This window comes from Erpetoichthys calabaricus, chromosome 8 (genome assembly GCF_900747795.2).
Source record: "Erpetoichthys calabaricus chromosome 8, fErpCal1.3, whole genome shotgun sequence".
Taxonomy (NCBI): domain Eukaryota; kingdom Metazoa; phylum Chordata; class Cladistia; order Polypteriformes; family Polypteridae; genus Erpetoichthys; species Erpetoichthys calabaricus.
In genome coordinates, this window is record NC_041401.2 from 130,142,620 (window position 1) to 130,167,724 (window position 25,105).

At 38.8% G+C, this 25,105-nt stretch overlaps 1 protein-coding gene across 1 annotated transcript in view; it reads left to right on the forward strand.

Annotated features, from left to right (window-relative positions):
- si:ch73-70k4.1 (uncharacterized) overlaps positions 1-20,162 on the forward strand; it is a 103,037-nt gene extending 82,875 nt beyond the window's left edge. The window contains exons 5-6 of the mRNA XM_028807476.2: positions 19,116-19,184; positions 19,798-20,162. Coding sequence (XP_028663309.2) covers positions 19,116-19,184; positions 19,798-19,813 — 85 coding nt within the window. The 3' untranslated portion in view covers positions 19,814-20,162. The remainder of the gene's footprint in view (positions 1-19,115; positions 19,185-19,797) is intronic.
- Positions 20,163-25,105: the final 4,943 nt, after the last annotated feature.

Below are 25,105 nucleotides of genomic sequence, written 5' to 3' on the forward strand. Positions count from 1 at the left end.
AATGTGTATACGGAATATAAAAATAGGCAGTGAAACACTGGTTAAATCAGCATTATCAACTGTTTTGTCTATTTAATTCTTTTGTTTATAACACAGGGATATGCTGATATTGTCTCTGATAGTATGATAGAATTGAGAACAGATTTGTATGGACAAATGAATTTGTGGCATTTGGAAGCTACAGCCTTAGACTAAGCAGGAGCCAGACTGTTTATTTCTACTAACTTTTCTACCCTAAGGATCCTATACCAAGGCTCAGTTACAGTTCAGTATTTGACCCACAGATCTGTTGATTTAAAAAAATACTTTGAACTGCATACTCTTGCAAAAAGTACAATATTAAATAATTGATGAAGACAACACAGCATTCTTACTGTTACTGCCGCACCTAAAATAAAATATTTGAAACAGTGTAACTGATATAAATTAATTTAATTAAATCATTTTGTCATTTTTTTCTGCCCCTTTGATTGTCAAGTTCATCAGCTCTTTGAAATCAAAAGATCTGAACTGAACTGATTTTGTGCCACAGTTATTGTAAAGGTGCATAAGACTGTCAGGCAAGAGACTGTACAAACTGGATGGTGTCAAAGAAAGAAGCCTCTGCTCTTAAAGCAAATAAATGTATGACTTAAAATAATATGCTAGACAAAATTATATTTTCATTTATAAGTTACCCTATTTAGTTTGTAGTAATGGCCAAAAACTAATTTCATGTTTTCATGTAGAGTGGAGAAAAAAAAGTTTATGAAATAATAAAAGCCAGTTTTTACCAATGATATATAATGGCAAATGATTTGACAAACTTCTATAGGGGGAAAAAAAACTCAGCCTTTGTTATTCTGTTTTCAGAATATCTTACATGAGGGATTGGACTTTATTGTCTAACATGCGTACAAATCCAGATTTACAAAATTAATGGACTGACATTACTTCTAATAAATTAATTATAACAGAGAGACTGCATAATATTTGCCAACATACCCTTTAGATAGATAGATAGATACTTTATTAATCCCAAATATGATATACTGTATTAAGGCTCCCACAATTAATCGGTGTAATTGAATAAAAATTTCAGTCAAATGGTATCTTCTTCATTACAGTTTTTCTCAACTTGTTTAAAAGATTTATCAAAACAAATTAACATGTTAACATGTTCTTAAAACACTTAACACAGCAATCCAACACAATACTCATCCTACAAAAACTTTCATCTTCAAAGCAAATTTAAGAAGTGCTTAAATTTCTCTAAATACCTTTATAAAATTTGTGGATTTTGCTCAAATCCATGTAAGCACAGTAACCAACAAGCAGAGAAATGGTTCACTCACTCCAACACAGGAATGCATTTCATTTTAGGAGTCATACTTAAGTAAATATTGTGCAGTATCATATGAAATAACTTCAGCATAGTAAAATATATATTCTAGAGGAAGGATCTATGTAGATGTTCATTCAGATTCACACAGACAAGTTTTTCCTCACTATGTAAAATCAAATCATAAATCACTACCATGGTCAGTAGACAAACAGAAATTTCAGACAACACACAGCTGTACGCTTGCAATGTTTTATTGGTCCAATCTGTGATCAATGTCAGGCCAGATAACTTCATCTACTTCAAAGTTGATATTTTCTCTCTCAAATACCTCCTCTGTGGCATGCAAAAGTGTTTCATGTACATGTGGGTTGCAATCATACATTCTCCACCTTCAGGCATAAAAGAACTCCTCAACAGGACTTAGGAAGAGGGAGTATGGAGGAAGAAAAAGTACCTCAAAATGTGGTTGGGATTCAAACTAATCATGGACATGTGATGAATGGAGGAATTGTTCATTGTCCCACATGACTACATGTCCCACGTCTGGTCCCTCTTCATCTCTTGTTTGTCTGGGTAGGAGAGCATCTCAGATTGTGTCTAAAAAAGCAAGTGGATGTTCTGTATTATAGGGGCCCAACACAGCATTGTAACATACTATACCCTGTCCTATCTGTTCAGAGACAATGACCATGACACACTGAACAAGGACATTCCTTCCTCACCTTTTTTTGCACAAATTGTGAATCCAGCTAATCTACATATACATAGTTGCATACTCTAGGACTGCCATCAAGTTCCATAATTCTCTGTAAATACAATGTAACATGTTGATAGGCATGTGGTTAAGGTAGGGTTGTAACATTTTGAAACAGAATAAAATAGATCTTTATTGTCATTGTCATTTTTACAAAGGAACAACGAAATTGAAGGTGCAGTCGACCCAGTGTGAGGCATAAGAGTTAAAAAGACAAGAAGAGAGAAAATAGTAACAGACCGAATAGTAATAAAAGTACTTTACAAAATATATGAATTGCACTTGTTATATATACAAATTGCACTGGTTGACTTAAGGTCTATATTGCACATTGGGAGAATGATATGGAGTAGTTTTATTCTGAGTTCAGGGCCGTGATTGCTTTTAGATAAAAGCTGTTTTTAAGGCAGTTTGTCCTGGTTTTCATTGCTCTGTATCTCTTGCCCAATGGCAAAAGCTGGAAGAGGCAATGACCGGGATGTGATGAATCCTGTGAAATGTCGATTGTTTTTTTGTGGCATCGGGAGGTGTACATTTGTTCCAGAGTACAGAGTACAACCAATTGTTCTCTCTGCTGTCCCGATGACCCTGTGGAGTGCTTTCCTTTCTGAGGAAGTGCAGCTGCACTCCAGCTAAAGGTGGATCAGGCGAGATAATATGCAGAGCAGAATACTCTGTAGATATCATTTTTATTGCTGCATCAGACTCTAACTTATTGCACTCCGATTTTAATGCAAGTTATCTGGAGATTGAAAATGAAAGTGATGTACCAGCATCAGCTGATCGGTCCTCAGGTGATCGTTGTGCTGAAGGCATTCGTGTAGCAGCCGTCAGCTACATGAAGACACCCACCTCAAAAAGAGTTTTAAAAAAGTGCTAAAAGAATAAAAAAAACGAAATAGCTGACATGGGCAAGATTAACCAATTAGTGGTTCTGTTTGTTGGTTTCAATTAATTACCCTGCTCTTACCTTCTTATTCTCATTCTCCTATCTGCACCCACTTCTCTACTTGTACCCACTCCTCTAGCTGCCCCTTCTCCCCTGCCTGTACCCACTCCCCTATCAGCCCTCTCCTCTGCTTCTTCCTGCTTTGGAAGCTCATTTGCCCACGTCTTCTCCCTGCTACTGTTTAGTTTTTCTTTGCCATTGCTCCAACACTTCCACCACACACCCCTTAGGTTCAAATGTTGTACACTTGTCTCCTTTTGTGGTAGAGAGCTGACAGTTAGGTGCACTAATTGGCAAACAGCATTTGTTTAACTGACTAATTATCTAAAAGATTTGCTGGCAGTCACAGAAGAAAGGATAACATAATTACACATGATGAAAAAAGGTCAGATGCAATTGAGAGTTGCTCAAAGATTATTGCATTTGCATTTTTGTTTTTTGTATTAATCCAGCAATTATTAACTTATTAGTTTAGACCACTTTAAGTGTTTATGAGAACATGTATATTTGTTCTGAAAAATCTTTTAAATAAGTTGAGAAGAACTTTAACTAGTTGTGCCTGCCTTTCCCCCTCATTGTGTACTGGCATAGCAATATCTGGAATGTTTTTGAGCAGGTGCTATTGTGGAACACCATAATGCTACATGTGAGCTCATTGACGTTTGCTACTACGCAAACAGTGTACTGACTGTACTTGTGTGTGTACATTAAGTAAATCTGGAGGATTCCACCAGGTGGCAGTGCGAGAAATCATCACAACGAGAAACAGTCTGGTTGTGCTGTGTTGTGATTTGAGGGAAGAAAGATGTTAAAGATAAAAATTCTTTGGAATCTGATTCTGTTGCGAAGATTAAAAAAAAAAAAAGACAGTGACACAGAAGATGGTATGTGAGACCTTCAAATGTATTGCGTCATTATAGTGGGGAATATGAGCTTGTATTGCCTATGCGAGAAATGGATAACGAAAAGCAGCATAAGTACATTTGCATGTCAGTATTTAAGTTTGATGATTTGCTTAACACATGGAACCATTACTTATACATCAAGGCACAAAGATTTATCCTGTTGGAGCTGCATTGTGGCTTGCTATCTATCACCTGTTGATAGTAAACAAAAATGCTGTCATGTACCAAATCTTGAATACACACTCCACCTAATTTTTTGCTGGTACTGCAACTTGCGCATGCATCGTGTTAATTTCTGATGACATGCTCAGAAGACGTGTCAAAAGAATGCTGGGAATATGTGGCAGCCATGATGGATGCACGTAGGTTCTGAGCTTGAAGTATAAACTGGCCCTTACAAGGAAGCAATCTCAAGTGTACAGTAGAAGCAGACAAGTAAACAATACAAAGTGTAAACCACTAAGTCTTATTTAGCTATTTGGCAATAGTTCTTTTAGTATTGTGAAAATGGTTAACCTGAGAAATTCATTCTGTTGACTAGCATTGGGATGAAAGTTAGAGTAATGGCATCGTTTGGACAGAATAAATAAATTCTCTGCTAAATGCACAACTGAAGAGTTGTCACTGCCTTGAATACAATATTGAAATGTGTTAAGCATGGTGTAACAGGAATATGCTGTGTCTTCTGTGTTGTTAATCCGATATCCCCTCCCCACTAGTTTTTATTTCTACAATATTTTCAACAATATTTTCAGTATTTCATGGCGCCGCAGATGGCAGCCTCGGTGCCTCGTTCCTTGGTGCTTTCTCTGTTTTTGTTTGTTTGTTCAGTGATAAGCTGTCCCCCTCTGATCACATACAGCAGAGAGGAACTCTTACACATCGGTCAATTCGCTGGTGAAATTTTTTCACCGTCTTTCACTCAAACAGAATACTTTACAGAACTTTTAGTCGGAGGAGCAGCCGCCCTTTACGGAATTAGAAGGAGACGCCGACGAGGGAAGCGAGCCGGAGCACTTGTTAAACTGCGCCACCGGGGATTTCGAACTGCGCTCCCTTCAATACACCTGGTGAACGTCCGCTCTTTGGCCAACAAGATGGACGAACTGCTTCTGTTAAACAGAATAAACACGGACTTTTCCAGATCTGCCGTCCTGTGCTTCACTGAAACCTGGCTTGTTGAGCACATCCCCGATACCGCATTATACCTGCCGAGCTTCCAACTTCTCCGTGCGGACCGCGTCATGGAGCTCTCGGGGAAAACGAAAGGAGGCGGAATCTGTTTCTACATAAACAAAGGTTGGTGTACAGATGTCACAGTACTAATCAAAACATGCAGCCCTCACTTAGAGTCTTTTTTCATTGACTGTAAACCGTTCTATTCACCGCGGGAGTTTTCCTCGTTTATTCTGGTTGGTGTTTACATCCCACATCAGGCCTGTGTTAGTGAAGCATTACAACACCTGGCTGACCAGATAACTAATATGGAGCACAAACACCCGGACTCCCTGCTCATTGTTCTTGGTGATTTTAACAGAGCAAACCTCAGGCAAGAACTGCCAAAATTCAGTCAGCATATTGTGTCCTACCAGGGACAAAAACACACTGGACCACTGCTACACTACATTAAAGGATGCTTATCGCTCTGTCCCTCGTGCTGCCCTGGGACTCTCTGACCACTGTTTGGTTCATCTTCTCCCGACTTACAGGCAGAACTTAAGATCTGCAAAGCCTGTGGTGAAAACGGTGAAGAGATGGACCAACGAGGCAAAGCTGGAACTACAAGCCTGCTTTGACTGTACTGATTGGAGTGTTTTTGAGTCTGCAGCGACAGACCTGGATGAGCTTACTGACACTGTGACATCCTACGTCAGTTTTTGTGAGGATATGTGTGTGCCCATGAAAACTTTTTGCACATACAACAACAACAAACCCTGGTTTACTACAAAACTCAGGCAGCTTCGTAAGGCTAAGGAGAAGGCCTACAGAAGTGGGGACAGAATCCTGTATAATCAAGCCAGAAACACACTGACAAAGGAGATCAGAGTAGCAAAGAGGTGCTACACTGAAAAGCTGGAAAATAGGTTTACAGCCAACGACCCTGCATCAGTGTGGAGAGGTTTGAAAGACATCACCAACTACAGGAAACCATCCCCCCATACTGAAGAGAACCATCAACTGGCCAACGAGCTGAATTTGTTCTACTGCAGGTTTGATAATCCCTCTTTCACACCTCTCACCCACGCCAATCAAAATACACTCCCAGCACTCACTACCAAGCCCCTGCCCCTCCCCACTGACACCATACCTGCACTCAGGATCTGTGAAGGGGACGTGAGTCAGCTCTTCAGGAGACAGAAGATCAGGAAGGCACCAGGTCCAGATGGTGTGTCACCCTCCTGTCTTAAAGTCTGTGCTGATCAGCTGGCCCCCATATTTACACAGATCTTCAACAGATCCCTGGAGCTGTGTGAAGTTCCCTCCTGCCTTAAGCATTCCACAATTATCCCGGTTCCAAAGAAAACCTCCATTTCAGGGTTAAATGACTACAGGCCAGTCGCCCTGACGTCTGTGGTCATGAAATCCTTTGAAAGACTGGTGTTGACCTACCTGAAGGACATTACAGACCCCCTGCTTGACCCCCTACAGTTTGCTTACCGAGCAAACAGGTCAGTGGATGATGCAATCAACATGGGACTGCACTACATCCTGCAACATCTCGACTCTCCAGGGACATATGCTAGGATCCTGTTTGTGGACTTCAGCTCGGCGTTCAATACTATCATTCCAGAAGTCCTCCACACTAAACTCACTTGGCTCACTGTACCAGCTCCCATCTCCCAGTGGATCAAAAACTTCCTGACAGATAGGAAGCAGCAAGTGAGACTGGGAAAAATCACATCCAGCACACGAACAGTCAGCACAGGCGCCCCCCAGGGATGTGTCCTCTCTCCTCTGCTCTTCTCCCTCTACACAAATGACTGCACCTCAAGAGACCCGTCTGTTAAAATCCTGAAGTTCGCAGATGATATGACAGTCATTGGCCTCATCAAGGACAGTGACGAGTCTGTATACAGACGAGAGGTCGAACAGCTGGCCCTCTGGTGCGGTCAAAACAACCTGGAGCTGAACAAGCTTAAAACTGTGGAGATGACAGTGGACTTCAGGAGGAGCCCCCCCAGTGCTGCCCCCTCTCACACTACTCAACAGCATTGTGTCTGCTGTGGAAAACTTTAGGTTTCTGGGATCCACAATTTCCCAGGACCTAAAGTGGGAACTAAACATAAACACAATTGTTAAAAAGGCCCAGCAGAGGTTGTACTTCCTGCGCCAGCTCAGGAAGTTCAACCTGCCTCAGGAGCTGCTCATCCAATTTTATTCTGCAGTAATCCAGTCTGTTCTCTGTTCATCTATCACAGTCTGGTTTGGCTCAGCCACAAAACAGGACAGGAACAGACTTCAACGGACAGTCATTATTGCAGAAAAAATCATTGGTGTTGATCTGCCCTCCATTCAAGACTTATACAGATCTCGAGTCAGGAAACGGGCAGAAAACATCATTGCAGACCCATCACACCCTGGTTACAACCTTTTTCAACTTCTTCCCTCTGGTAGGCGCTACAGAGCACTGTACGCCAAAACTACCAGACATGTGAACAGTTTCTTTCCTCAGGCCATCACTCTCATGAACACTTAAGTCAATCTCACAGCATCAGGGACAATACTAGGTAAAACCGGAGTCCAGTTCCTTGTATGTGTACATATACTTGGCCAATAAAGCTGATTCTGATTCTGATTCTGAGTATAGTTTTAGTTTAGAGTAAAGTATTCATTTTTATTTTTATTTTAGTCTTATATTTTTGAATAATAACTTCTATTTAGTTTTAATTTGTTTGTTTTGAAACAGAAAATGTGGCACCTGTAATCTCAGAAAATGTAGTAAACTAAGCATAAGGAATATTATTAAAAATAAATAAAGTAAAACTAAATCTAGTAATTAGTATTGCTTAAACAGAATATTTCTCTTAAACAATGTTTGGGTGATTTTCAAAAAGACCTTTTGTTCCAAAGACCTGTCAATTCCACTTCTGAAGTCAGAAGTCAGTAGCCCACACAATTATAAGATCCTCTCAACAAATGATTGGGAAGCAGGAGCAAATACAGTATCTTCAAAAACTGCAGCTAGTTTGGGATACACTGAAGTCCTTGACTGCCAGAACTACAATCGTGGCTCCATGGAAATGCTTTGTACCACTTCCTAAGTGTATTTTTTTTTTACTGTGTATTGTACATTTTCTGTCTTACTTTCACTGACATACAGTATCTTCAGAAAGAAAGTCTAGAGCTCCTGGCTTTTTTTTTTTTTTTTTGTCTTCAGTGTAATAATTGTTGCTGCATTACAAGCCAAGCAACATAGGACCTTCAAATGATGTTCCATCTTACATGTGAAAAGCGGTAGAGCGATGCTTAGATCCATCAAAAAGCTTCAGCTGGGATTGGGTCAACATGATCAAAATCTGGGTTCAAAATACAGACAAGTACTCTTTCCAACATTTTAAGAGAAAGAATGCTGCCTTCCAGTACAGTTTCAGCAGTTTGCACAGTCACAGTTTAAGTCAGTGCCTTACTCCGTTTCTCAATAAATTTGCTGTTGGTTAAAGATGATTTTCTCACAGAATGCACTAGCCTCTTAGCTCTGCTGATAGCTGGCTCTGTGATGACTTTCAAAGCATTCTTTAGGGTCAGCTGAAGAGTGTGTGCAAGACATGTCATTCTCTTGTACCTAGACAAATAACCAAGCTGTAGTAGAATGTCTGGTTGTTCCATGTTTATAAATTTTGGATTAACAAGATGGCGGCGCCCGTGCAGGCAGCGGCTCACAGAGCTCTCGAGTCCGCGGTGTTTAGTATTAATCTGTGTTCGTCTTTGTGAACTAGTATAAGAAAAGAAGTAGATTTAAGTGATAGTGGTACGCAGACATACATTTACGGGCAGCAAATCCTGCTCGATTTCCAAAGAAACTGTGCCGAAATATACAGCGAGGTGACAGAGACGCTCCGCAGCCTTTGCTTACTTCGGCAGCCTGAGAAGCTGAGCTTGTGGAAATGCAAGCGCAGCAATCGGAAGCAGAAATGAGGGAAATGCAGCGGTGTTAGCACAAGGCTAAAAACTAACCCCACCAGACGTGCGATACCGTCCATTCTGCTTGCAAACGTCCAATCGCTAGACAACAAGCTGGATTACATAAAGCTGCAGCGGGCCAAGCAGAGGGAAATGACAGATGGTTGCATCTTTATTTTCATTGAGACATGGCTCCAGGAAAACATTACAGACTCGGCCATCCAGCTAGACGGACTGACCATCTTCCAAGCGGACAGAGACACCTCTTTGTCCGGTAAGACCCGCGGGGGAGGACTGTGTGTTTATGTGAACATAGAGTGGTATACGAATGCTGCCTCAGTCACGTGATACTGTTCCCCGCTGATAGAGGTTTTATTGGTAAGGTGCCAGCCTTTCTACCTGCCGAGGGACTACAGTTGCATGCTGGTGGTTGCCGTCTACCTCTCACCTAGTGCAAATGCTAACCAGGCGCTAGCGGAACTCTACGAGATCATCAGCAAACTGCAAACGACACACCCCGAGGCATTTTTCATTATTGCTGGAGAATTCAATCATGCCAACTTGAAGTCAGTTCTCCCAAAATTCTTCCAGAATGTGAACTTTGCTACTAGAGGGGGAAGCTCTCTGGACAATGTTAACACGAGTGATCCTGACGCCTACAAGGCCCTACCCCGCCCCCACCTCAGCTACTCAGACCATATCAGCGTGTTTATAGTTCCTGCATACAAATCCCTGCTGAAGCGCACTAAACCAGCCTGCAAGAACATCAGAGTGTGGCAGGTTGGTGCTGTTTCAGCTCTCCAAGACTGCTTTGAATTGACAGACTGGGACATTTTTGGGGAGGCTGCTATGGATGGTGACTCCATCAATCTGGAGGAGTACACAGACTCAATGACTGGCTACATCTCCGAATGCATAGAGGATGTTACTGTTACCAAGGATGTTACCACAAGAGCCAACCAAAAGCCCTAGATGATGAGAGAAGTGCACAAGCTGCTCAAGATCAGAAATGCAGCCTTCAGATCTGGAGACAAGGCCGCCGTCAGGGTGGCCAGAGGCAACCTTTCTCGCGCTATAAGGTGAGCTAAGTGAGCATATGCGCAGAGGATTAACAAACACTTCAGCAGTACCAGAGACACACATCATAGAGTATGTGGCAGGGCATTCAGACAATTACAAACTACAAGCACAGCCCACACAGCAGCGATGGTGATGCCTCCCTACCAGATGAGCTGAACAACTTCTTCGCATGGTTTAAGGGGCAGAACAAAGAGCCTGCGAGAAAAGCAACACCTCCCTCCACTGACCAGGTACTCTGTCTCTCCATAACTGACATGAAGGGGACTCTGTCCAGAGTCAATCCACGCAAGGTTGAAGGATCTGACAACATACCTGGTCATGTGCTCAAAGAATGTGCCAGTCAACTACCTGGTGTCCTCACAGACATCTTCAACACATCTCTGAGCCAGTCTTCAGTTCCAGCATGCTTCTAGTTGAAAACCATCATGCCAGTGCTGAAGAAGTCATCAGTGACATGCTTGAATGACTACCTACCAGTTGCACTCACGCCAATCATCATGAAGTGCTTCGAAAGGTTAGTCATGTTACACATAAAGACTAATCTCCCTGCCTCCCTTGACCCTCTTCAATTTGCATACCGCTCAAACAGGTCAACTGAGGATGCCATATGCTCTGCTCTTCACCACTCTCTGACACATCTGGATAAAAAAGATGCATATGTCAGGATGCTGTTTATAGACTTTAGCTCTGCCTTCAATACAATCATCCCTCAAAAGCTGGTTGTAAAACTGAGCAGGTTGGACCTGAACACCACCCTCTGCAATTGGATCCTGGACTTCTTTACAGAGAGGCCCCAGTCAGTTCGGATGGGCTGCAACACTTCCAGCAACATCACACTGAGCACTGGAGCGCCACAGGCTGCGTGCTTAGTCCACTGCTCTTCACCCTGCTGACTCACAACTGCACAGCCATGCACAACACCAACCACATCATCAAGTTTGTGGATGATACGACGGTGCTGGGACTGATAAGCAGGGATGATGAAACAGCATACAGAGATGAGGTGGAACAGCTGTCTGCATGGTGTGAAGGCAGCACTCTATCTCTCAATGTCAACAAGACAAAAGAGATAATTGTGAACTTCAAAAAATCACATCCTACCCACATCCCACTCAGCATCAACGGTGTAGATGTGGAGATTGTAAGGAGTACCAAGTTCCTTGGTGTGCACATACTGTAACTGAGGAACTTATGTGGACGCATAACACGTCATCACTAAGCAAGAAAGCCCAGCAGAAACTACACTTGCTGATGTGGCTGAAGTGAGCAAGTCTTCCCCCTTGCATGCTCACCGTGTTCTACAGAGGCACCATTGAGAGTGTTCTGAACAGCTGCATCACTGTCTGGTATGGCAACTGCAACATATCCGACCGCAGGCACCTGCAAAGGATAGTGAAGACAACAGAGAATATTATTGGGGTGCCTCTCCCTTCACTACAGGACATATTTTACAAAAGCAGTGTCCGCAAGGCCTGCAGCATTGTGCAGGACCCCTTACACCCCTCACATGGATTTTTCACACTTCTGCCATCCAAGAGAAGATACTGCAGCATCAAAGCCAGATCTCCCAAGCTGCAGGGTAGTTTTTACTCCCAAGCTGTCAGACTCCTTAATACCATGTTGCCACCTGGGATCTTCCACACTGCCTCAACCACCTCTAAAAACAGAACATTTATACATGCAAGCCACTTTCCTGCAAAGACTAGTGTGCATGTAGAAAAGAACTGAAAATCACATACTGACCTTTAAGTATTTTGACACTCTTGAAATCCTTTTGCTGTGAAATATTCTTCCCTGTCATTATTTACACGTCTTAAACAACTGTTATCATACACTGATAATTTCTGTATTATCTGTACCTATTATTTATTATTTATTTATTATATTACATATCTGTTGACTATATTTATGTATCTAGATTGCAAATACCATACATTGCATCAATGTTCATATTGCTAACTACATGTCAATATTGCTGCCACTTCTTTATCTTGTTTTTGCACAATGTCTTGTCTTGTTTTGTGTTTTAATTTTAAATTTAGATTAAAATTTTAATTCTTTTTTTAATTTATTATTTGTTGTTACACTGTGGACCCTGAGCTTCACAATTACGTCTATCTGTATACTTGTATATGGTTGAGATGACAATAAAGTTCACTTTGTAGTGAGTGAAAAACCCGGAAGGACCTTTCTAATTGCGCACAACATCATGATGGAACCCAGGGTTATAGTCCAAGAGCACCCATATCGTCTTCGCGAAGCAAAAAGAGCTGAAGTGGAGCTTGAGATCAAATGCATGTTGGAACTAGGAGTGATAGAGGAAAGTTATAGTCCCTGGTCCAGCCCGATAGTCTTGGTTAGTAAGCCTGACAGAAGTTGGAGGTTTTGCAATGACTTCTGTCGATTTAGTCAAGTCTCCCAATTTGAAGCCTATTTGATGCCATGAGTGGACAACCTCCTCAAGAGGCTAGGACAGGCTAAATACTGAATCATAAAGTTAATGTAGAATCAAAACAAAGAAATTTAAAAAAAATGTAATGGCATAGAGTAAACTGAAACAATGACCTTAAACTTGAACTTTTAACAAAATTCTGCTAGAGCAAGTACAAGCTGAATTTGAAAGCCTTCCTAAAAGTCAGGTTGAATAGAAGTCAACAAGAAAATGTATTAATTTTCAAATTAGCATAGCATATGAGACACAGACGTGTCAAAGTAAGAAGCGATCGAAACAACTGCTGACTTTGAATGCACTGCTAAGGGCTAATTTAATTGAAATAATACAAGTTTGTTAAATGGGCATACATTAAAACGTGTTAAACCTTCGCAAAAGCGATCCTCAGTTGTTCTTCACCATCAGCCATTTGATAATTATACTGTACACAAGAGTTTTTGAACTGTTGCACCATAGAAATAACAGCGTAGTGCCCCTGGATCCAGACCTGAGAGAGACACGCTTCTCAGCTGAACAAGACCTGTCCAAGGATGGGACTACCGGGTCAAGCTGACAATAAAAAACAAAAAAGTGTAATTTGTAACCTTTGCTACTTTTTTCTCGCATTGCATCAGGTCTGCCATAAACCCTCCCAATTGCTGACTGCTACAAAAAAATATCAAACTGATTATCATATTAGTTATAATAACTGCACATATTCACAGTTAAGTCAATTATGCAGTTTCTAGCATTTGCTTGCATTTCAGAATGTTCAGAGGTTACTCTTTTTGGCTGACGTGTTTTAAGAAAATTATTGTAAAATCATTATGTATTCTTTTGGCAGCAACAGATTTACAGTATGCTTTTTGAATGGCATAGTTTTACAGTGAAGTTACATTTGAACCTAATAACCCAGGTATTGTATATGGATATGACTGTTTTTGAATCACTTTGCACTAAGATGCAGGAGCTAGATTTTGGAAGATATTTTCAACATTTACTAGGAGGGAAATTTAACTTTTCAGAAATGTTGATTAAGATAAGGAGATGAAATTCATTTGAAGCTGCACTTACTTTTTCTTATATTGTAGGCAGTGTGGCGTAGTGGTTAAGACTTTGGGCTTCAACCTTGAGGTTGTAAGTTCAAATCCTGCTACTGACACTGTTATCATGAGCAAGTCACTTCACCTGCTCGTGCTCCAGCTGGAGGGAATGAAACAAAATAAATATAACTAATTTTATTTCAATTGTTGTATGTCACCTTAGTTAAAAGTGTCAGGTAAATTGTGGAATATTAGTAATAATGTATTGGAGTTGTGCTTGTGTTTGATTTCCTGTTTTGTTTTTGTCTTCCAGCATTTTTTAGTTGAGCAGCTAAGATTTTTTTCTACATTGCTCTTTTAATAGAGTTCTTGTTAACTCTTCCAAGGCAGGTGTCGCCAATTAAGAACAGAAGGCAGGTGTTAACAAAGTCTTAAGTAATGGTGTAGAAGGCTTAAGAAGTTATCTAGAATGCATTATTTGCTTTTATCCACTAGATGGCAGCAAAGACTGCAAGATGAACAGACCGGAGAACATATCGGTCATAATTTTCTTTGCAACAGGGCATAAAATGACAGGCAGGTACTGTCGTCAAAAAAAATTAAAAGTCATCTGCAGAAGATGATTTGTTTATTGTTGATTACTCCGATTCTATATTGTCAGATGAGTATTTTGAGTTTTAAGAAGAATGTGATGATGAGAGTGCCGCTGAAAAACAGTGTCAGTAGTGTTGCACATATTGCAAATGTAATTTAGCCATTGCAGATATGTTACACATTTCAAAATAATCATGTATAGAGTGCCCATACATTTATTAGTTGTATGTGTTTCATAATTTGAGAAATAATTTTGTTTGGCTTTACCGAAAAAGTTCAGCTTTACCATCATGATTAAAAAAAAAAAAAGCTGTAAAAGAATTGTAAAACCTTATCTTGATAAATTGGTACATGGATCAATCAGCTAACAATTATGTGAGATTACCTGCTAAAAATCGTAATAAGTAGGTGGTGATTTAGTTTTTTTGGGAACTTCAAATGGAAAAAGAGATTTACTTGAATAAACTGTAGCAACATAAGCAGATTTTTATCAATTGTCTATATTATTTATGTGTTAATATTAGAAAATGGAAGCAAGAGTGTAAGTAAAGCAAAAAGGCTAAAGGCAACAGTCACCTTATTGCCATCATACAAATACTTGTACAATAAGTGCTTCTATGATGAATCAGCCTACAGAGCTTAAGTGAAAAATCTGGTGACATAGTGGTCAGTGAACAACCTGTCCCTCAACACAGGGAAGACCAAGGAGCTCATCATTGATTTTAGAAGATCACATAACGAGGGTTATCACTAGAATCCCTGAAGCCTACGAAAAAACTCGTAATCCTGCCCCACCTTAAACTCTTTCGCATCTCTCCATTAGCGTCTTTTGTTTTGTAAATGTGTCGATCAGCATAAGCAGACTGCTATCGCATTCCCCCATCGCCGCAGCACAACTTGGGCAAAAAGTTCTCCCAGCTCAAGGCTCTTTATCTGCATGTGGGGTGCCTTTAATTGTATAGGGTAAGTAATATATCGTTATTTGGAACACATGCATTTCATGTGTATTCCGTGTTTACAACGATCTTTGTAAATGTAGGATGGCAGGAAATGCAAGGCAACAAAAGCTGAACACCTAAATAAAACAAACGTTTTTCATGTTATAGCACTAATGATAAAATTTTGACATGAGGTGTATAATATATCAAGACTGAACTCCAAATATCAAATAAACAGTTTCACAAAAGGTACATGTATAACAAAACAAGTGCGCTTTTATTCCAGAATATAACCGAAGAAAAAGTAATTGGGTTAGAGTACAATGCTGACACCACCGCTGCTGACTAATAAGAGGTCGCCGGTTCGATTCTGGGCGCTTCCAAGAATTAACGCTTTGAATAGTGAGCTGCTATTATTTTTACTATTATACAATAAAAACATACATTTGATTTGAGTCTATAACAGCCAGTGTAAATTTATGGTACTTGTAGAGGTTAGCATTTTTTTTTTCCCCCCAGTTTTATTCTGTTGGTCACATTCATGCTCTACCACCCCCACAAGATCTGACACTGCTGTTTTGAAATAAAGATGTGCTATAACAGATAACTCAGATGAGGGTTCTACATTGGAGAAAGAGAAAAGAAGCCCTCACTGCAAGAACCGTCCACTCACACATGAGAACAATGCAGCTGCACCAGGCATAAAGGCAAAAGATGGCACCATTTGGATGCAGCAAGAGATCGGGTGTCATCCTCCCAGTGAATCTGACACACGTGTCCTTCAGCAAAACAACAGGGCATACCGAGGTTGCCAAGGTATCGTGCAAAGTTTTGTTTGTGATAATGTTTTGTGATTGTCTTTATATAAAAAAAACATTTATATGTTACTTATATAAAAACCACATTGAATATTATTTACCTATTACCTATATTTACCTTAAAACTACTCCTTATTCAGGAAAAGATCCCAGTCATCCCATGGGAGAAAGACGTTTCGAGACTAAGGTCATACAGCTTATGAAACCGTTTCTGGACAAAGGCAGAACCATAACAACAGTTACGTAAAGTGCAACAGGAGCTTCCACTTGCAGCTAAAGTCATTTGTGTACTGAAGTAGCATTGCACATGTACTTTGTCAGCTTGCCTGTGTTGATCAAACATAGGAAGCTCTGCATTCTACTTGTGACTTTATGCTGTAGGAAGATAACTGAATAAATCAAGGTGAATAACATTTGATCTGGCTTTTATATAAGTAACATATAATTTTTTTTATATATAAAGACCATCACAAAACATAATCACAAACAGAACTTTGCACGATACCTTGGTGAGCTTGGTATGCCCTGCTGTTTCGCTGAAGGACATGTGTGTGTCAGATTCACTGGCAGGATGATAACTGACCTCTTTGCTGCATCCAAACATACTTTTTTCGTAGGCTTCAGGGATTCTAGTGTTATGCTGCAGTTTTCGTCAATGAGGGTGTGTCAAGCTTTACGTTCCTGGGGATAAATGTCACAGCTAACATCACAATACTGCTGAAGATGGCACAGCAGTGGCTGTTTTTGTAGCTTCCTTAGCATTAGACCTGAGTGTTACTTGGGCTGTGAAAACCGTGCAAAAAGTTTTAGTCCCAAGTGTCACTCGGGCAACTTTACAGAAGCATCTTGCATAACATTTAGAACCGAGAATCACTCGGCTGTTAAAGTGCTGTCAGTACTGCCGTTCTTTGGAGAAATTATGTCTGAATGTAGATTTTCACTAATTATGAAATATCTGCACTTTACCAACAATGAAGACTTTCATGAGAGTACCCATCCAGCACTCAAGCTGATGAAAATTTGTGCAATATACCGTTGTAGCAAAATTTTGGAGTGTTTACTTTCTGGACCATGATGTCAGAATCGATGAAAGTCTCATGGCTTATAAGGGCAGATTGTCATGGATACAGTACATCGTGTCAAAAAGAGCAGGATTTGGCATAAAGTTTTACGAGCTTTGTTGATCTGAAACGTGATACGTTTGGAATTATGTTTTATGTTTTGTACTCGGTGGGGGGGGGGGGGGGACAATGTTTGATAACAAATACAATTAGTATGGCATAGCTATGTTATCGGTGCTGACTTTGATAGATGCTCTGCAAGATCAAGGTTATTGTGTAACCATGGACAGTTTTTTTTACTTTGCCAGAGCTATTTGACATCTTGCTTCAAAGAAAGACTGATGCATATGGAACAGTGTGTCCCAACTGTTGTGGCATACCAGAAGACTTTGGCAAAGCTAAATTACAGCGGGGTGTTGCTAGTAGCTTGGCAAAAGGGTTAAGTGCTTGTGCTGAAATGGAAAGACAAGAAAGATGTTTGTCTTCTTGGCACCATACATAATGAAGCTATAGTCACTGTACAGGCAAAAGGCAATAAGCAGAATATGAAGCCTTGTGCTGTGATCAACTACAATAACACGATGGGCAACATAGATCATTCAGATCAAGAGCTGACTCTCTATCCTGTTATGCGGAGGCAACAAAAGAAATACTACAAAAAGATATTTTGTCATCTGGTGCAACGGTGCATTTGGGATGCATTTGTCTTATACAAACAAAAAGCTGTCAAAACTGTATCTCATGCAAACTTTACATGCCAGCTTGTAGAACAAATCATTGCTGCACATCCACTGTCCACACTACCAGTAAAGAGATCCGGTCGATCCAGCACATCATGGATCAATCCAGAGCGTCTTATTGGTAGACATTTTATTGATTATATAACTCCAAAAGAAAAAAAAAAAACATAATTCAACTTGTACTTGTGCAGTGTGCTGTTCAAAAACTGGTAAATCCCGAAAGAAAATCCGAAAAGAAACACGTTATTATTGTCCTGACTATGACATTGGATAGTCGCCACGCTTTAAGACTTACTACACAAAGGACTCCTTTCGAGATTACATACTGTTTTAGGATCATTAGCAGTATTATTGTTACTGTTGTTTTATTGTTATTATTGTTCAGTTCATATTTTATTTTTATTCATCGTTACCATTATTATTTGTATCTTTATTATACTTTTGAGATTTAATAAAAATACAATTTTTCATGCCAAAAAAATTACGTTTTTTTACATATTTTTTTGGAATAAAATGCAATGCTAAGGAGGTTAAGAATGTTAGGAAAAAACTGGCCTCCCTTGACAGGTGCTGCTGACCTGCTACCACTGCACAAATTAGAGTATTTTAACCCATTGTATCTGTGTGTGGTATCACAGCTGCCCAGCAGCTGATGAGAAGGCTGTACAGCAGGTTGTGTCAAGAGCACAGAGGATTAACAGGATACAGCTTCCTGCTCTGGAGAACATGTATAGCACACGCTGCCTCAGGAAAGTCACCAGCATATACATGGATTCCACTCACCCATTCTGTAGTCTATTTGAACTTTTCCCATCTGGCAAACACTACATCGCCTTCCCTGCATAGACTTTGAGGCACTGAAATAGTTTCATCGCAAAAACTATAAACACACTCAATCAGTCCATCAAGTGCTCACGGTAGAATTGTTTGAACTTAGAATTACCTCACAATAAACTTGCACTACAGCCATAATATTGCACAACCTGAACCACTTTATGAACCATTTGCACCATCTGCACTATATGTACATGTACAGTATGTTGTACTTAAAAAAGAAAAAAAATGAATCTCATTGTACCATGCAATGACAATAAAAGATTTAAATTCTTTCTTATGCTTTTACCCCAGTATACAACATCTTAAAACATATTTCTCACCTATTAAACACAGCTAGCTAGGTAAAAACAAGTTACCAAGTGTTATGAATGTGGAGTGAGAAACTTGGCATGAAGAGTAATAGGACTAAGGGCAATGAGTGGCACTTGAGTGTTTTATACATTGCATTTTATAATTATAGTGGAACAAACACTTTATTGTAATTAAAGGGCTTTTTGCTATTTGTTTTTTCCCTTTGTAGATACAGCCAGATGGAAATAGATGGTCATCTTGCAAAATGTCTGTCTGAAATGAATGATGACATTCTTTGGTAAATATGCACGGCTATGCTTAGCCTACCAGTTTCTTTAAAAAATTGTATTTAGTTACATTATATTATATATACTGTATATGTTATATTTATTGTATATAGTTATATGCACTATGTCCTCAGTTTTTAGATCTCTGTGGTAATGTATTTCGTAATTTAAGCTAATGCAATGTTTATGTAAAATATGTTACAACATACAATGTAAATAAAGTCATTAAGGAAATAGTGTGAGGCTAAAAAATGTCCTCCATCATAAAGTGTATCAATACAAATAAAAAATGTCACATTGTTAATGTTTATGATGTACTTGTTTGATATTTGTCAAAAGTTATTTATTTATTTATTTTTAAATTGTCAACATGTAATGTCAAAAAGACGTATTGGTGTGCAACTAAAGAAAATGAGAAAAGATTTGTTTGAATTATTTTTATTAAGATCTAGAAATACAAATTTGTTTTTCCCTGTTATTTTCAGGGAGATATTGGAAAGGGTTCAGTGTAATATTGGAAAGGGTTTTTAGTGTGAGACTTGCTTTATTAAGAGAACAAGCACATTACCATGTAAGAGTCTGAAGAATAATTACATTTTTGAGTCCAGATTCTGTCTGTCCCAGGTTGGCTGCACTCTGAAAATATTCAACAATGGCAACCTTTATTAAATACGCAGTGTCTGAAATCTGGTCATGGTCTACTATTTGTGATGACATGCATACCTAATCTGACCACAGAAGATAGTACAACTATTGTTAAAAATCAATATAAGAAAGTAATAAAAGTAGCCACAGCAGTAGTTTTAATAAAAATTACTCCACATTAAAATATTGATATTAAATATCAAGAGTCTAATTTACTTTTCAAATTATTTAATTATATGTCCTTTAAATTTTAAGCACACCTGAATCATAAAATTGCAGCATAACATCTCTTACAGTGTATGTGAGAAACTATTGCAAGATAGGGAAATGATTTAGGGGCAGGAGTTATATAGAACATACTGTACTTATTTACATACTACTATAGAGTAGTACGTAAATGATATGAGCAGTTAGACTATGAAATTTAAAATGAATGAACCAGCTCTTGAAGACCCTGCATCTTAAGAAAGTGGATTTTATTTTGGACAAAATAAATGTTCAAGCCTGTGCAGAAGAATTATCAATAATATGAAAAGCTAACAAATTATATCTCTCTCATTAAAACAAACTAGCGAATAGGAAAACATCAGGACAGATCACAGAGATTTCTAGAACAGAGAATAAATATGCCAGGTCTCCTTACAATCAGAATTCAATCTCTTAACAACAGAACAGAAACTAATCAACGTATTGTTAAATCGCAACATTGCTGTTATCATGGAGAGAAGGGTAATACAATTATTGCTCAATGAATCCACAAGCAAGAAGTTCAGCATAAAGAGATCCCTGACATGTTTAAGGAGCATTATCAGTCCCTCTGTTCCTCTCAGTATCTAGATGAGACATAAGCCAAGGCGCTTTTTGATAAAATATAAATACCACTGGTTGATATTCTTAGTGCAAAAAAAAAAATCTTGATAAACCTAAAAACAGAATCCCATAAACTCACTCCATAATGGAAAGCTGCAAGCACAGTGGAATTTCAGTAAATTAAAAATTAAATTAGATAGATAAATAGATAGATACTTTATTAATCCCAAGGGGAAATTCACATTAAATTAAGTTCTAACTAAATCTTTTGCCAAGCATTAATAACCATCCATCCATTATCCAACCTGCTATATCCTAACTACTGAGTTACGGGGGTCTGCTGGAGTCAATCCCAGCCAACACAGGGCACAAGGCAGGAAACAAACCCCGGGCAGGGCACCAGCCCAACGCAGGCATTAATAACCATCTTTCCAAAAAAGAAACACTTACAACAATGTGCATAATGTAGACCAAATTTTCTTCTGAATAACAATGATAATAAGTATTATACTATTACTATTTAAGATAATAGTAAAAGTTATTATTAAAAAGATTAAAAAGCTCTTCCCTCGGTGATATTACAAGATCAAACTGGATTTATTAAAGGGAGACGCTAAGTCTCAAACCTGTGGCACTTGTTTAATTTAACATACTCGTAAGATATCTTTATCTTTGGATAAAAAGCTTTAGACTGAGTGAAATGAGATTATCCTTTTACTATACTGCACAGAGTTGGGGTTGGTCCCAATATGTCTGCATGGATTAAACTACTTTATACAAGTCCAGGAGCCTCAGTTTATGTTTTTAATTACATAAACTTTGATGGTTTCAAATTAGAATGAGGTACTTGACATGTGTACCCACTATCATCAGTGCTTTTAGTGTTAACCATTGAGCCATTGGCTATTCATCTTTGAATGAAACCAGAGATAAAGGGGATCAGTGACTCGAATAGAAAGTTTTTCTTGTGTGCAAATGACATGGTGCCTTATATATTAGACCCTCAATTATCTCTGCCATTAGTCTTAAAATGTGTTAGTATTTCATAAGATTCAAATTAATTTACATAAAACACTTTTTCTTTTCCTAGTGAATTCTCTAGTACATCATACCAAATTTAATAGACATTCATTCACAATATCAAAAAGGTAAAAATAATTGGGGAAACCCATCACAATTAAATAAAATGATCCTTTTCAATGTAATTTTGTAAGTACTATGGAATAAAAAATCTTAACATGGTCCATCCTCAGTCTCATTTTAGCAGGGAAAATTCCTACTGTCAAAATGAACATCCTCCCTCAGCTCCTATATATATTCTAGAGTATCCCTGGTCTAGTGTCCATTGTTGTACTGATGCAGATTTAGTACATGTTTTTTGTGTAACATGATTTGAAATAGTCACCAACACATATCCACAATCCTATCAGTAGAAGCAGGTTTCTTTGTGCAATTTTCTTATAATAATTTTTCTTTTGTTTTTGCCCAAGAGGGTAAAATGTCAGTGCCTGATTTAGTGCTGGGCGGTATGACCAAAATTCTATATCACAGTATTTTTCCAAATTATACCGGTTTCACGGTATTGGACGGTATTTTTTTCCCATGCATGAGTGGATGTTAACCACACTTTCCACTGCAATTACTGACTAAGAATAACCTATTCAACTGTCATGAGAATTGTACATTGTACAAAAAAACATTTTATTGTGCACACAAGTATCAATACAGGTTTTCATGGCCCCATAAAGTGATAGTTTTCAAGAGGGTGGCACTAATGAAGAGAAGGAATCACATTGCATGACAGATGCAGTCAAAATATAGAGCCTTTTTAATTGAACAAATTTTGCAAATAACTTAAACTAAAATTTTGACAACATATTTTCAACCATCCAAAGAGGCATTTAGACTTAGTAAAATATCCAGAGGTGCTTGTCAAAAGTTGTATTGCACTAAACATGTCTTAGAAAAAGAATAAATAGTAAATATTTTTTGTAAACCAACTACACTTTGCTAATGTTAACAATCTCTGTCCACTGACACGTTAAAGTGACTTTTTAAACAGCTTTATCATCATTAAACTGCATAATATTTAAACTAATAAATAACAACAATACAATAAATAATAGTGCAACTTCCAGTAATAATACTATTACTTCCAAGACTTCAAAGCCCAGGTGCATTACACAGTATTCACCAAATTAAAATAAAATAAAACAAGTGCAACTTGGTGATGACATCTTTACCAACTGAACCATCATTAAGGCAAACTGCATTAATATGGATCTTGCTTCAAGCTAAGCTATATACATAAATAATAAAAGTACAACTTGCATTTATAATGCATTTTGTGGTATAGCCCTACGGAAGCGTATTAGGGCCACAGTGAAGAAAAAAAACTATATGTCGAGATTAAAGTCGACACCTCCACTTTATTCTCATAGTTTATTTTGTCATTAAAGTAGAATGTCGTAAACTAAACTTCATCCTAAACTCAATGTTTAATTTACTAGATTTTCTCAAACACCGTCATAAGTTAATGTAGCACATTAAATGCTTTGTTTTAAGTGTTCCCCAACCCAGTTGTTAATCGGTACGCGCTTCTTAAAATGATTTCCTCTACACTAAGAGGAGGCACCGACAGCGATCACCGCACAGAATACATTCACTTCATGATATTCCTGCTCTCTGAAAATGTAGAATGCTAAGATAAATTTTCATGATGAAATGCATTAAAGCAGGTATTAAACATGCACGGTAGTGCTGCTCCCTCGCAGTAAGGGGTCCCCAGGTGTACGTTCATTGTAGAGAGCTGTATGGCAGGTATGACGAGGCTCCAAAAAACTGGATGTATGCATGGGTATCGCGCAGGTTTAACTTAAATATTGTGTAAATATTGGGTTTGTGATCTGGTGGTCAGAGACACGAACACAGAATTCAATGCATGTTCTTCTGAATGGGCTTTCTTTATTGCATGCGTGCTGTCTGTCTGATGTACCAAACCCGCAGTTCATATCTTTCCTTTTTCTTTCTCCACATAACCAATCACCACATGATAAACGTCTTTGTGAAATTAAACGTAGTTATAAACTTAGACCACGAAGTGTTCAGAACTTTAAGTTATACATGTTTAATTATGCCATCCATTCAGGGTTGCGCCCATCCCAGTACGCATTGTGTACGAGGCAGGAGCAAATCCTGAACCTGGTGCCAGCACATCACAGGGTGAATACGAGCAATACATACAACTAGCAGGGTTAATATAGCATAACAAACCCCAACATCCTACATGACTTTGAAAGGAAACTGCAGCACGCAGAGTAAACCCACCAGAAAAACATGCAAATTCAAAGCAAGGAACAACCGGGACCCCATTGCTGCGATGCAGCAGTGCAACCTCCACGAAACCGTGCCCCCACATGATTAATACATGCTTTAATGCTTTTCATCATGAAAATTATATCAAGTATTTATCTTAGCACTCTAAATGTTCAGGGAGCAGCAATATCATGAAATTAATGTATTCTGTGTGCTGCCTGCGCCTCCTCTTAGTGCAATTAACATGGCTCAGGGAACACTTAACACAAAGCATTTAATGTGCTACATAACTTATGACAGGGTTTGAGAAAATCTAGTAAATTAAATATTCATTTTAGCATGAAGTTTAGTTTAATTATGCTCTACTTTAATAACAAATTACAAGAATAAAGTCAACATGTCGAGAATAAAGTCAACATGTCGACTTTAATCTCGGCAAACGGCGAGAATAAAGTAGAAATTTCGAGAATAAAATCAACATGTCAACTTTATTCTCGTCATAAGTGTCGAGATTAAAGTGGAAATGTCGAGAATAAAGTCAACATGTCGTCACACTATTACACAGTACCCAGGTACATTACACAGTATTGAAAAAAATAAGACAAGTACAACTTGGCTTGCAGTATTATCCAGTAGTATAGAAACAGTATTCACACATTTGAACATAATGGTCCACATCCAACCTTTTAAATCTAAAGTATCTCCAGACAACAGACGTGACTCCTTTTTCCAGCAAAAGTTCTTCTGTGTCATCATTTTCAACTTTATCGTCTACTACAGCTTCAGTTTCAGTTTCGGAATGTTCTCTGTCCATTTTCACCACGCAATACCTCCTCTACCGCATGTCCTCCGTTGCATGCCTCTTTAGTGGTGTAGCAGTGAAAAAGAGTCCCCGCGCAACACCAGTGTAGCAATGAAAAGGTCCCCCTTAAACAGTTTCCCGTAGCGCCACATTCCGAACGTTGTTTAGGCAATTTAAACCGGAGTTGCGGTATAAGAAAAATCCATATCATAACAAAAATAAAAAAACGTTTTTCAGTATGAACCGGTATACCGCCCAGCACTAGCCTGATTGGCACTATCATTGGGCCCTATATGTTATTGTAGGCTACCACAGCACAACCTTTTTTGCTGCAAAGTTACTTTCACCATGGTGAAGGTT